The 12547-nt window shown below is 38.6% G+C and overlaps 1 protein-coding gene across 4 annotated transcripts; it reads left to right on the forward strand.

Moving 5' to 3' along the window:
- On the forward strand, positions 1–12192 carry LOC134038945 (uncharacterized). 4 transcript variants are annotated; one of them, XM_062484621.1, is made up of 11 exons: positions 1076–1347; positions 1443–1584; positions 1762–1927; positions 2567–2804; positions 2894–3037; positions 3121–3259; positions 3616–8717; positions 8830–8879; positions 9010–9140; positions 9222–11389; positions 11967–12192. In XM_062484621.1, exons 2-10 carry the CDS (start codon positions 1467–1469, stop codon positions 9686–9688), a joined length of 6555 nt encoding a protein of 2184 aa, XP_062340605.1. In that variant the 5' UTR covers positions 1076–1347; positions 1443–1466; the 3' UTR covers positions 9689–11389; positions 11967–12192. The 4 variants fall into 4 exon arrangements, with proteins under 4 accessions (XP_062340604.1, XP_062340605.1, XP_062340603.1 ...); XM_062484620.1 differs by lacking the exon at positions 1076–1347 and adding an exon at positions 1–119 and having other exon boundaries at positions 9010–11389; XM_062484619.1 differs by having other exon boundaries at positions 9010–11389.
- The last annotated feature ends 355 nt before the right edge of the window (positions 12193–12547 follow it).

Genomic DNA, 12547 nt, shown 5'->3' on the forward strand with positions numbered 1-12547 from the left:
TTTGAGGTCAAGCCATTTCCTCCTTTTTGCAAGTGTCCCTCAAACGGCAAAGAATAAATTGCATGTCAACACATCCATTTGTCATGAGTTTGTCTTTGTGCACAGCAATAATTGAAATGGTAAGATTTTACATTTTCTCCTACACCCTGGTATTTTGCGAGGAGCATACTGAATTAGCATCTTTCTACATATTACCAAAAGTGGTATCACCAACAAGTTGTAATTGATTTGTGATCTGTAAATATGGTAGCATTTTAGAAAAGTTAGTTTGATAAAGGCTACACTGTGTGTGCATGCTGTTCTGTCTTATGCATTGTTCTCTAGCCTCAAGAACTACAGTTTGTCAGTTTGTGTAAAGAGTGTTGAATCAACAACAAATGAACATAAGAAAAGTGTTGACTATGAGTTAAACTTATTACAGCTTATCACATATCCGAACTATCAAGAGTACTATACTCACATAACTGCTCATGTCTTCATTTGTGAACACAATTGAGATATTCGGGTGCAATCATTCAAATTAAATATTTCTTAAGCTTATGGTTTTGTTTAGCTAGCCTTTGAAATACTCCTTCAAATATCATAACAGAATTATATCAACATCCATACTGTAGTTTGTGGCAGTTTGAGGGGTTGCGTCACAGGTTGTGTCGGAGGCTCACTTTCAGATCTATATCACTTCAGTTTCCAAGAGCTCACTAGACAGGTTTTGGAGGATGATCGCAGAAGCATTTTATTCTTCTCTCGTTCTGTTCAGTTTTTTTTTTTTACATAAAGTTGAACAATTATCAATATAATTATAGAGGTTGAAGTTCCAGAACAGTCATTTTTGGATCTTTCAGTAAAACGGGAAATAGGTGTCAAACGAGCTGAAGCTGTTTGCCCAGACTCTCTACCTTTTTGCAGTCAAAGGTTCTTGGGAAGTGGCCAGTGGACTTTACCCACAATATATTTCTTTACATGGTCATGTGGTCACATGATAAGCAAACAAGCAAATGGAGGTTTTCTGACTTGTCTCTGTCGATATCAGTATGAAAAGTTCAAAGGTAAAGACAGAAAAAAAACACGAATCACTTCTGGATATACAATGCATGACTGGATAAAACCCACATTGCAGCGTCCTATACCCTGTAAACATAGTGAGATACTACCTGGAATACAAAATTCAGTGACTGACTCAAGGGACACCAAAAAAGTTTGCTGACAGTTCAGAATAATTTTTTCAACAACAGGGAACTAGGTAACTGAAAAGCCTTTGTCTTATAAGTAGGAAATGACATGACCGGTTTTGAATATTTGTGAATATAATGATGTGACTCGAAATGGCTGTGACTGAACACTGAAATGGTATGTTTCCAAGGCAGAATAAGGAAACACTAAATGGCACGGCACAGTTTTAAAGTCGGATCTCTTGGACTTATATAATTTATGGATTTTAACAGGATAAAGTTCTGAAATAAGACACCATGGAAAAACCCACTTGTAAGAAAAAGATACTTTCATCAAGGGAATCTTCATGTGCAACACTTACTCCGACTCTTAAGAACTTCACCATTCCCAGAAAAAAGAGAGGAGATGGGAAAGGTTTGAGGAACATCCAAATACGTCAATCACTGAAAGTCTATATATTGTCTGTGAATTATTTGTCAATATAAAAGCAGTTAATAATTGTGTATAATATCTGTGAAATGTTATAATCTGAGTTAAATTTGTTTTAATTCAAATGAATGTTTTGTTCAATTCCATGCATTGTTTCAACAGCTCTTCTTGAATCATGCCATGAAGAAAGTAGGGATTACAGTTTAGTAAAAAGAATTCTAAGTGATTCCCGGCTAGACCCTTGCAAAGAGATTTCAGTCACTTTGATGTGTGAAGAGGTCAAACTGATACACAATGAGGAGCTACAACGAGAGTTCTCTGAGAAAAGGTGACACTTGACAGATGTTGTCTTTTACATTTAGTCATTTAGCAGACGCTCTTATCCAGAGCGACTTACAGCAAGTACAGGGACATTCCCCCGAGGCAAGTAGGGCCATAAGTGCCTTGCCCAAGGACACAACGTCACGGCCAGGAATCGAACCAGCAACCTACTAGCCCGATTCCCTAACCACTCAGCCACCTGACTCCCTTTGTCATTGGTCATCTATAGTCTTAATTCTGCCAACATTATAAAGATTACATCTGTACATAATGTTCCGAGCCATGGATTCTGGACTGTCTGCAACAAAGACTTATCGTAACACTCAACACTGTTACCTATTTACTACTCCTCTTTATTAACTCTTACCTATTTAGGCTACTTAGGGAGTCAGGTGGCTAAGCGGTTAAGGAATCGGGCTGGTAATCAGAAGGTTGCTGGTTTGATCCCTGGCTCTGCAAAATTACATTGTGTCCTTGGGCAAGGCATTTCTCCCTATTTATTAATTAAGTTTAATTTCAAAGTTCAATCTATGAAATTAATTTCATCGATTTTTGTACACCATTATCAGTTAACTTTTTTTATTGAACCTTTATTTTACTGGGCAAGTCCATTAATGAGAACACATTCTTGTTTTGTGGTTTTTAGGGCAGAGATGCGTTCCAAGGATAGACATGTCAGAGAAATGGAAGAGAGCTTCTGTTTTTTGGTCATGTCTGATCAGAAGGCTGCAAAGATTTTTCAACAGGGACTAAGTGTTGGGGACTCTGATCAACACTGTCTGGGAAATCCATCACATGGAGTGTATTTGCACAAACACGCTGATGTGGCCCTGAAAAATACCAGTGGCACCACACCCGCAGGAAATGTTTTAATCATTTTCAAGGTCAGTTGGAGTTTATAAATATTGTTCAGGTTTGAAAAGCACGGATTTTGCAGCCAATACTTAAAGGAAACTTTGTTGTTCTGTTGAAGGTTCTTTTAGGAAAGGTGAAAAAAGTGATTCCAAATTTGAGAAAGAGCAACACACATGATCCAGTTGTAAATTACGATTGTCATGTGTCTAGAGACCCTGCTGGACCACAAGACAGCCTCTCTCAACAAGTTATTGGGTCATCCGTAAGTTTAGTTCTGTCCATGCAAAGCTCAACCTTATCATTATTTGCATCAATCATTGATCAAGGACACATTTTTGTTTACAGGTGTTCCTGTTTGACTACAACGACAAACAGGAACTGACCCCCACACCAAGACAATGCTTGCCGTATGCTGTAGTTTCATTGGCTCCAGCTGTACATTCAACACCATCCACACTGATGAGCATTCCAATAAGGCCAAGGGGTACTGTACATGTAACTTTTACCTATAAGAATGTTCTATGCTCAATGTTCTAATCAAAACTGTTGCCTGTATTTGTTAATATTTGTAAACTGTGAATCCAAGGTCTATTTTAATGTTGTGGTGACCAGCATGTTTGGTGTTTGGGGCAGGTACAAAACATTCAAATCATCAGGCAGTTGGGTACACTCACCCAAAAACAGTTGATACAATGAACAATTGTTGAACAGTGATAAAATATAAAAACCTTTCAGTTTCAACCAATCCAAGTTAGAAATGGTTAAATATTTGTTTTTACTTAATAGCATAATTCTTTTTCTGCAGAACCATGTATAAAACCTTTTTTTTCATGTTGACAGAATTAGAAGCAAATATGAAGACTTGCACAGTGGCAGAAAGATGGCGAAAGGGACAGAATGCAACTGTAAAATTCAAACATTTTGGAGCTTCCAAATGTCCTGGATACAAATCACAAGGGTTGGAAGGATCTCCATTTTACCAAAATGCAGAACAACCAATCTCTCATGGCCCTACAAAAGACCCAAATACATCACATAAAAATGGCAAAGACCATCTTTTACCATCCTTTGGTTCATGGGCTCCTCAGTCATGCTTTAGTACTCCATTAGACCCAACACCGCCAGACATTGGTTCGATCCCACTTCTGAACAGTTGGCTATTTCCTCATTCTGACTATGCTCAGTTCCTCTCGCATGCTGGACTGACTCAGATGAAACAAAATAAGTTACAGTCAAGTCATCAAGTTCTGTCTTTTCAACAAGCTCAAAGCTCACTGTCCATCAACCAGGATCAACAACGGCAACTTTCTGATATACCCACAGCAGCTGTGTTGGAGAAATGTACCACTGTCGTTTATTCTTCTCGTGTCATCAAAGATCCAAGAATGTTAAGACGATTGTCAGGCACTACACAAACGTCCAGTTATGTTGACTCAGGTGGTCAGCAAACTGAGACAGACACATCGGAGAAAGAATTAATGGAAAAGGCAAAGCGTGATAAACTCCATGACTTACCAAACCAGAATAACAAGATTTTTGCAAATGAAACTAGGAATGTAAACCACACTGAAGGTAGCTGTACTTCTGCTTCTAAGATAAATGATTCAGTTGCTTCCCCCTCTGTGTCCCCCCAAAAAAGTGATAATCAGCCATCATACAGAATGCTGAAAATGAAATTTAAGAAATATTCAGCATATCTCCATATGTCAAAAAATGAGAGGGCCACAAAAATCTGGTCTTTAGAAAGTTTGTCATTTGATGAGAAAAAAATACTTTTTGAAAGAATCAATTTCTATGAGAAGTTTTACCAAAAGTACAAAAAAGGAGACCTTGTTCGAAATGACAAGAAAACCAAAGTAAACCATGAGGCATCAAGTAAACCAAGAAGTGAGCATGGCTGCTTAACTTCCCACACAGGGAAGAATTCACACAAACAACATACCAGTTATCAGCATATTTCAAAACAGTCCCCAGGAATATCAATCCCAGAACCATCCAAACAACAGATGACACTGCCGCTTCAACATTTGACACTGTCACAAGACACAAACAAGAAACAGGAAGATAGCCAAGTAAAAAAAGAGCATTTTAGAGCTGGACCCATCCCAGTCAGTCTCTTAGGACTAAAGGGGGATCTCTCATTAATAGATGTGCATAGGTTAGAGCTTGAAAGAACAGCCAAAAGTTTGGATATAATAAATCGAGACTCATTGAACCAACCATCAACGATGTTGGAGCCTTCCACACAATCAACATCCTCTTATTACGCTATCCAAATCAAAAGGAAAGGGGAAGGCCAAGCTAAAAGTTGCGGCGAAATTGAATTCTGTGAACAACCTGGAGATGTTGATAAAGACACACTGCCTTTTATTTTTCCACCGGATATATCTGTTCCCTATGCTTCAGCTGGATCCACACATTTTGATCCACAGACTCAGATACAGTCTGAAGTTGTTACTCAAATGGTAGACTCCATGGGGGACAAACAGGACGAGAATGTGAAATCCTACTGTCAAAACCTTGACAGTAGTATGCACAACAGTGTCGTGAGACATCAGCATAAAACAGTTACGGAAGTACAAAACCAAGAGACAGTATCTCCAAGCTCTAAGGGGATTCTACAGGAGATGGAGGAGAGGTTTGATCTTGATCGGATGATGGTCCAAATGCCTGAAGATGCTCTTTATTCAGGAGAGGACACAAGTACTTCTGAGTACATTTTTGAGAGCCACACTGATATTATTGGTGCTTGTGAGGAGGTCAATGCAATGGAGACAGAAGTAGATGCTATAAGCACTGTCTGCCCCTTGATTGTGTCAGGCAAAGACCTTGAAAAATCAATACAAACTATCAATATTCAAGACACAAAAGGCATACCATTGTATTCAGAAGTAACTGAGGACCGGAATAGCCATCCTTTGGAATGTGTCAATGATGCCATATACAGCTTTTTGCGTAGTAGATTTGAACTTGGTCAACTTGTTCTCTCATCGGCTCAAAACACTGAGTTTTTCATCTCTAGAAAACATTACTTGAAACCAAAAGACGTCAACAGTCCATTGAACACCTGTACATCACCACCTCAACCTTGCAACAAAAACAAGTTCATCAGAGGTGTGCACTGTAACCTGTGCATTACAATAAAAGCTGACATGGAATGCTCTCCTGGCACTGAATCATGTACTCTGATCCAGAAAACATTCAAAGGAGGTGTTTTTAAAGCAACCACCACATACAAGGATAGGCTGAAATCCCACAATGTCAAATTAATAAAAATAATGGCAGAAAAATACAATGGAAAGGAAAATGAGTCTTTCAGGAAAATGAAGGATCATGTACAAGTGATGAAAAGTTCAAAAAAAATCTTCTCTAGCTTTTCACAAGCAGATTTATCAATAGAGTCGCAAACATCTTTAAGTATATCGCTAAAGAAAAGGAAACGGTCAAATGTGATTAAGAAGAGGAACTCAAAGCTAGACACATTTCCTTTTGAGTTTCGAAGGAGTGTCAGGAATAGAAGTAAAGGGAACAAGAATTCTCAATCTACAGCTCACAAGTCAGAAATAAACACTTCAAGGACAGCAAAGCCAGTTACCATGCAAGGGAAAAAAAGGGTTATTATCAAGATAATTAAGGATTTTAGGAGGACCAATAGTTGGTGGACATTTAGTCACAGGTTGAACCCAAACCGAATGCATCGCAACAAATTGTCCTATGGTCCTGTCAGATCAGACAGGCAACAAAAAATTACATCTGTAAATAAGGAACTTCCAAGCACTGACTGTTCTGCAAGAGACACATCCAACAGAGAGTTGAAAACACTACATTTCCCTCAACATACGTTGTCTACACTGGAATACCTTGATGTTGCAGATTCAAGTCATGAAAAATGGTTTACTTATGGGAACGTATTGGAGGATGACAAGCCACTAGAAAAAGCATTACAAGAAGGTACCCCTGAGGAAGAGACCAATGGAAATCTTACTACAATGACACAAGCTGAGGAGATCACCTCAGTATCTGATATCATGGAGTACCCATTAGATGCTGCCATTGAGATTCTTTGTGGCAGTGAGGTAAAAAGTGCTACAAACTCCTGCACACCCAAACCATATGAGGTAATGACCCAGGGTCTATCACAAACACAGAGATATGATAGAATTGAGGAAGATGTTACATCTAATCACGCCACCACACCCTCCAAGGAGGTCAAATTAATCTCTCAATTAAGAGATTTCTTGACCAGATTTGAGTTAACAGTTCAGAAAGAAGAAACAAAGTCACACTCTGATAATGAGGAACAGAATGTGTTGCATATCTGTGAGACTTCGCAAAGAAGTGACTCTGATGCTCAGAAGCAACCAGTTCAGTTTGTTGTTCTTGACAGGGTGGAACTGCCTAATCTTAGACAATTTACATGTGAGCCTATGCTGAATTCCACTGTCAAATCACAAGCAGTAAATGCTACCGAGATTCAAAGTATTGCAACAGAATGCAATCAATTCAAGATCTCAAGTCAGAGTATCAAACCACACATTAGCCAGTTTGATGTCACAAACTCAGAACAAGGGTTGAAAGCAAAAGATTACAATAATGTGGATTGCATTTCATGCATCAGTCCTGATAGTACTTCCATGTTGGAAGTCACTAAAGGGTCTACTCAGGTTCTGGTGGGCAACAGTAATCTAGAGACAAACTCAGAAATCACCACAAGTGTACCTGCCACAAAACAGAAATGTAACAGCAATAGCAACACGAACAAGTTGAAACCTCAATTTGATTCAGAAGTTGAAAAACCGAAAGAAAATGATAGCATGAAAAGACACAATGTAAGGCTTGAAACTTTATTCCGGAGAGACTTTAGTGTGGCAGATATTTCTTACATGCTACAAGACAGCGACAAAGCAACTTCCTTGATTCAACTTATTCCAATGAGATCACACTGTAAAGTCATGCTCCAGTACTTCATTTTGAATTTTGAGAAAAAGCAGAATGACGAAGCCAAACAAATAGTTGTCACTAGAGACTTAGTTCTAGAGAAATACATGGACCGTCCTCCACAACCAGTGGAACTGAAGTTTGAAGCATTGAATTCTTTCTTGGAACTGCAGATGATGTTGGAGGCGTGGCAATTTGTTGACAACAAGATGAGATATTTTAGTGGAGAAATTACATTTAGGAGTCTGCTGTGGTATGATCCCACTCTGTACGGTGAACTGTTCAAAGGAAAGGTGGGGTTCCAGCAGCAGTCCTCTTTATATTCATCTTTCCAGCAAAGCCTTGCCACTAATGGACTAAGTGCATTGCAAAACTACCATATGGCTGTCTCTAAATTGAATGTGCAGCTCCAAAGAGACCCAAACATGTCTTACTACATGTATCTCAAAAGCAAAAGAGAAAGGCTTGAGGTGGAAGCTGTATTACGAAATCCCACTCACTTAGAGAGTTTCTACCTCTCTGTGCCAGTGTCTTGCATGATAAACTTCGGTGACAATGTGGAAAGTTTAGAGAGGGCCAAGAATGTTGTGAATATCTTTACAGACATTCCAGGTGACCAGTTGGAAGGGGGATTTAATGTGGGAAAGGCAGAGCATCTTGCCATTATGTGCCGATTACTTCAAGAGAAAATCTACTATTTAAAAGCCGTTAAGAACACCATGCTTAGCAAGATATCGTGGATTGGCATGGAACACATTCTGTATGATGCTTCAAAGATAATGGTGGGAAGAGATGTAAAACCATGTGCATCACATGAACTTCTGAGGAAATACAGAAAAAAAAATCCACACATTGTAATTGGAGTAACAGAAAATGGCGAATCATTGTTCAATACAAGGAGGGCAAATAGCACTCACCAAGTGACAAAGCGAGTTCGTCCAAGACAACAAACAAGAAACTTGCAAGATCAGGTGCGGTCTACTGAGGACAATCACTGTGCTCAGGTCAGTTGATTTTGTAGAGATTTTCTTTTGTGCTGTGGACTTGGAGACTATAATGAGGGTCTGCTTTAAATGACCGCTCCCAAAAGTATTCACTGCTTGGTTTATTTTCTAGAAAGCACCTGAGGATATACCCACTGCAATAGCCTTAACATGTGAACCAAGGTATGTACATAAACATTTTGTTTTTTATTTGAATCAAACAGAAGCTCTGTTTTACCTCCTGAAAAAAACTTGATTAAATTTGAGGAATTTAGGTCAACGTGTATTCATACTTCAATGGTCTCCTTTTCAGCCCAAAGCCTCCTGATGTTCGCTCCAACAAGACTAAGCGAATAGTGTACCACCAAGTTATCATCCCTTCAACGCATCTCCAGCCTGGAAAACATCAGGCAAAGCTTAATAAAACACAGGTTGTCCATCGAGGTGAGGGGTCATATGATATTCATGATTTACAGAAAAATATCACTGCACCATTCTCACCCCACATTGTGCCCCCATACCCAGAAATCAGGGCATGTCTTCTGAACAAAGACGTAAAAGAAGTTGATACACTGATGCAATTACCTGCTGCTTTGAGAGAGACAGAAACACATCCACATAGACAGTGTCTCTCAAGCTGGCCAACCCATAACAGAACAGGACATGATCCAAGGCAGATGCAGCCATCCTTGTCTCATGCAGTTAGGGACAGTCAACCCAGGGTGACTATATTCTCAAAAGATCTAAAGGAGCAAACTGGCCTGTCTCGATGGTTTAATCTGCCTTCTTCCCAGCAGTTGCCCTTATCAATGCCACCATCGAGAAGTGCAACACAAATGCAGCTTCCAAATCATATCAGCTCAGTGTGTGAGCCCCCTCCAATAAATTACCCCTTCTTCCTTCTGAATGGACAAACTTATGCTACTGTCAATCCTATCACACCATCACAAGCACATGATAATGGGGCCGCATTTCTTCATCATCATATGTAGCCAATGTTATTTTGCCTGCTTGAAATTATAAATGTTATACATCTATGTATAATGATTTATGTAAGACAGTGTGTAACTCCAACACACAAACTGTACGGTCTTGGTTTTAGTAGTGTTGCTCTATTGTATGCCATTTAAGTTTTTTTTTATCAATGTTCACATTTTGTACATAGATACATTTGTTATTGTAGTACAACAATCCGTTTAGAAAGAAAAATTAAATTCAGTTGATGAGCTTTTTTATGAAGTGTTATTACTGTTCATCTTACTAACTTATTGCCGTTCTCTGTGTGGGCTCTTCCAGTGATTGTATTCAATGGTAATTTTATTTAGCTGTCATACATCTATGATATTTTCATATTTTGTAATACTCTGTAATCACATCAACTGATAGCCCATTGCATCAGTTGAAAGCAATCTTTGTAATAAAAGCCATTGGCTCATAAAGTCATATTGTTTATTGTTAAAAGGATCCCCATTAGCTGTCACCAAAGTGGGACAAGCTAATCTTCCTGGGGTTCAACAAAAAGAGCAAATAAAAAATCACTTAACAATTATAATCTAAAAGCAGCAAACATTGTAGACATCATTATAAACATCATCAGAAATTGATTCAGAATAAGTTATTACAGTATTACATTCATTATAACATTCATACAGTAAATATGTCCATTCCCTACTCACAATTTTAAATAGTGCATTCTCAGATGGTACCTGAAAGAGACTTTGCTATTCATTTTACGTATATTCAATGGGCAATTATTCCAATGATTGATGGCATGATAAATAACTGTTCTCTTTAAAGCATTTGATTTCGGGCATGGTAGCATCATCTGGCCATCATCAGCTGACCTAGTCAAATGAGAATGAACCTTATCACACCTAACAATTTGGTTATATAAAAACACGGGTTGAGAAAAAAAGACAGTATTTCTGAAAATATTTGTTGTATTGAAGACCAGCCTGTTCTCTACCGTAACCATGAGAGTCAATGGTGCATACTGATAGTGTTTGTTCTTATGGGACAATGTAATACGAACTATACTATATACTATACTAACTATACTAACACAATGTAATACTCATATGCTTGGAAGGTCACATGAAACTTGAATAAGGTGGTAAAATGTGTAATAAATGAAATAACCTTTTAGTGAAGGGAATTTATTTTTCCATATCTATCCACACCTGAAAGTGAGGTTTCATTCAACATATTTCTTCATGTACCATGTTTGTACAAGTTAAGTAGTACCACTACCACATGTTTTTATCATATGTGGAAGACTGAAAAAAGGTAGTGACAGTGGTATGTTAGACCCGCAAACGTAACAACATCTGAAGAGGTCCACTGATCAATTAACAAATAATGATAACTATATTACTTTTATACTGTTTTGAATGTTCTGAATATAATAAACAATATTTGATCTATACCCTGCTATATTAGCTCATGAGAATGTCCAGGAGAGAAATATGCCTATCTTTGAATTATGTTGCTTGAATCATTGATAAACTGTCATTATGCTGTTTACTAAAGCTTGCTTATGCCTGCATAGCCATAAGTTAGTTATATTGTAGGATGTGACTAGGAAATGTCTGTGACACTAGATTGTAGGTCAGAGATCACAATGTTACCAAAGTTTATAGTGCCAGGCAACTTTGAACGAGGAAAATAGGAGGGAACGTCAAGGCCATTTGTAGGTAGCCTGGTCCTAACCAGACTCTCGTACATTGCATTTGTACAGAGACTGGAGTCTGGCCTCGCTCCATTGACAAGCGTTGACTTCCTTGTAGGCGGGTACTCTGTTGAAGTTTAAAACTATTGGATCTGCCCAGAGCCACTCTGATCTGCCATAACCAATCGCTAGCATTCGCCTTAGCCAATTCCTTCACCACTACTGTAACAGAGCTAGCTGCCATAGCTGGAAAATCAAACTGTTCCCGAACCCTGTGGGGAGGAGGGCCACAACATCATGGCGACCAACAAAACTCAGCGAAACTTGTTCTTGCTCCGGCTTTAGCTGTTGGATATTCGGCAGCGTTGCCACAACGGACCGAATGGCTTTGCTTGCATCTTTCTCCGCCGCCATTACGGAACTACAACACAAACTAGCGCACAACATCAACGTTCTCAGCCACTCCCTCTGTTCGCTGATTCGCCGGCATAAAATAAACCTGAAAAATCTGACTTACATACCTCATGGCCAGACCTATGTACAGAAGCAAAAATAAAATTGAGCGTAAGTACGTAGGAGGGCAGAGCCAGGCTAATTTGTAGGAGCCCTATCTAAAGACTAAGCAAAAACTATCAAGCACCATGAATGTGGCAGATTCTTTCTGTGCTTGCAAAGATATGTTGATTGTCACCCCCTCCTATATTGTGATACTATTTAACTGCTCTTCATTCCTGTATTCTTTGTCTAGTCTTCTGAGAAGCTCAACTTGAGTGTATCATAAACTTGCACCTGCCAGATCTGTAATGAATACTTTGTCTTGAACTTGTATTTGGCAATTGACTTCACTGACTTGGTCCTTTCACAGCAATAATGTAGACTATAGACTTTTTAACGTCCCACAAACGTAATAAAAATCTGCAGCTTTCAATGTAATAATCCCACAAACGTAATATGTTTCCCTCAAATGTAATTAATAGCAGTTGCCTACCACAAACATAATATGTAATTTCCTATAAACGTAATAATAATTTTGTTTGCTGTATTTTGTTACATTTGCAGGAAGGTGACAATCTTCAGCTTTGAAAAATTTAAGAACATCCCACAAATGTAATAAACCACTAAAAAATACAAATCTGCAGCTTTTACAAGTTCCTTACTCCAAATGTCTTTACCAGCCAATTAA

This window comes from Osmerus eperlanus, chromosome 18 (genome assembly GCF_963692335.1).
Source record: "Osmerus eperlanus chromosome 18, fOsmEpe2.1, whole genome shotgun sequence".
Taxonomy (NCBI): Eukaryota; Metazoa; Chordata; class Actinopteri; order Osmeriformes; family Osmeridae; genus Osmerus; species Osmerus eperlanus.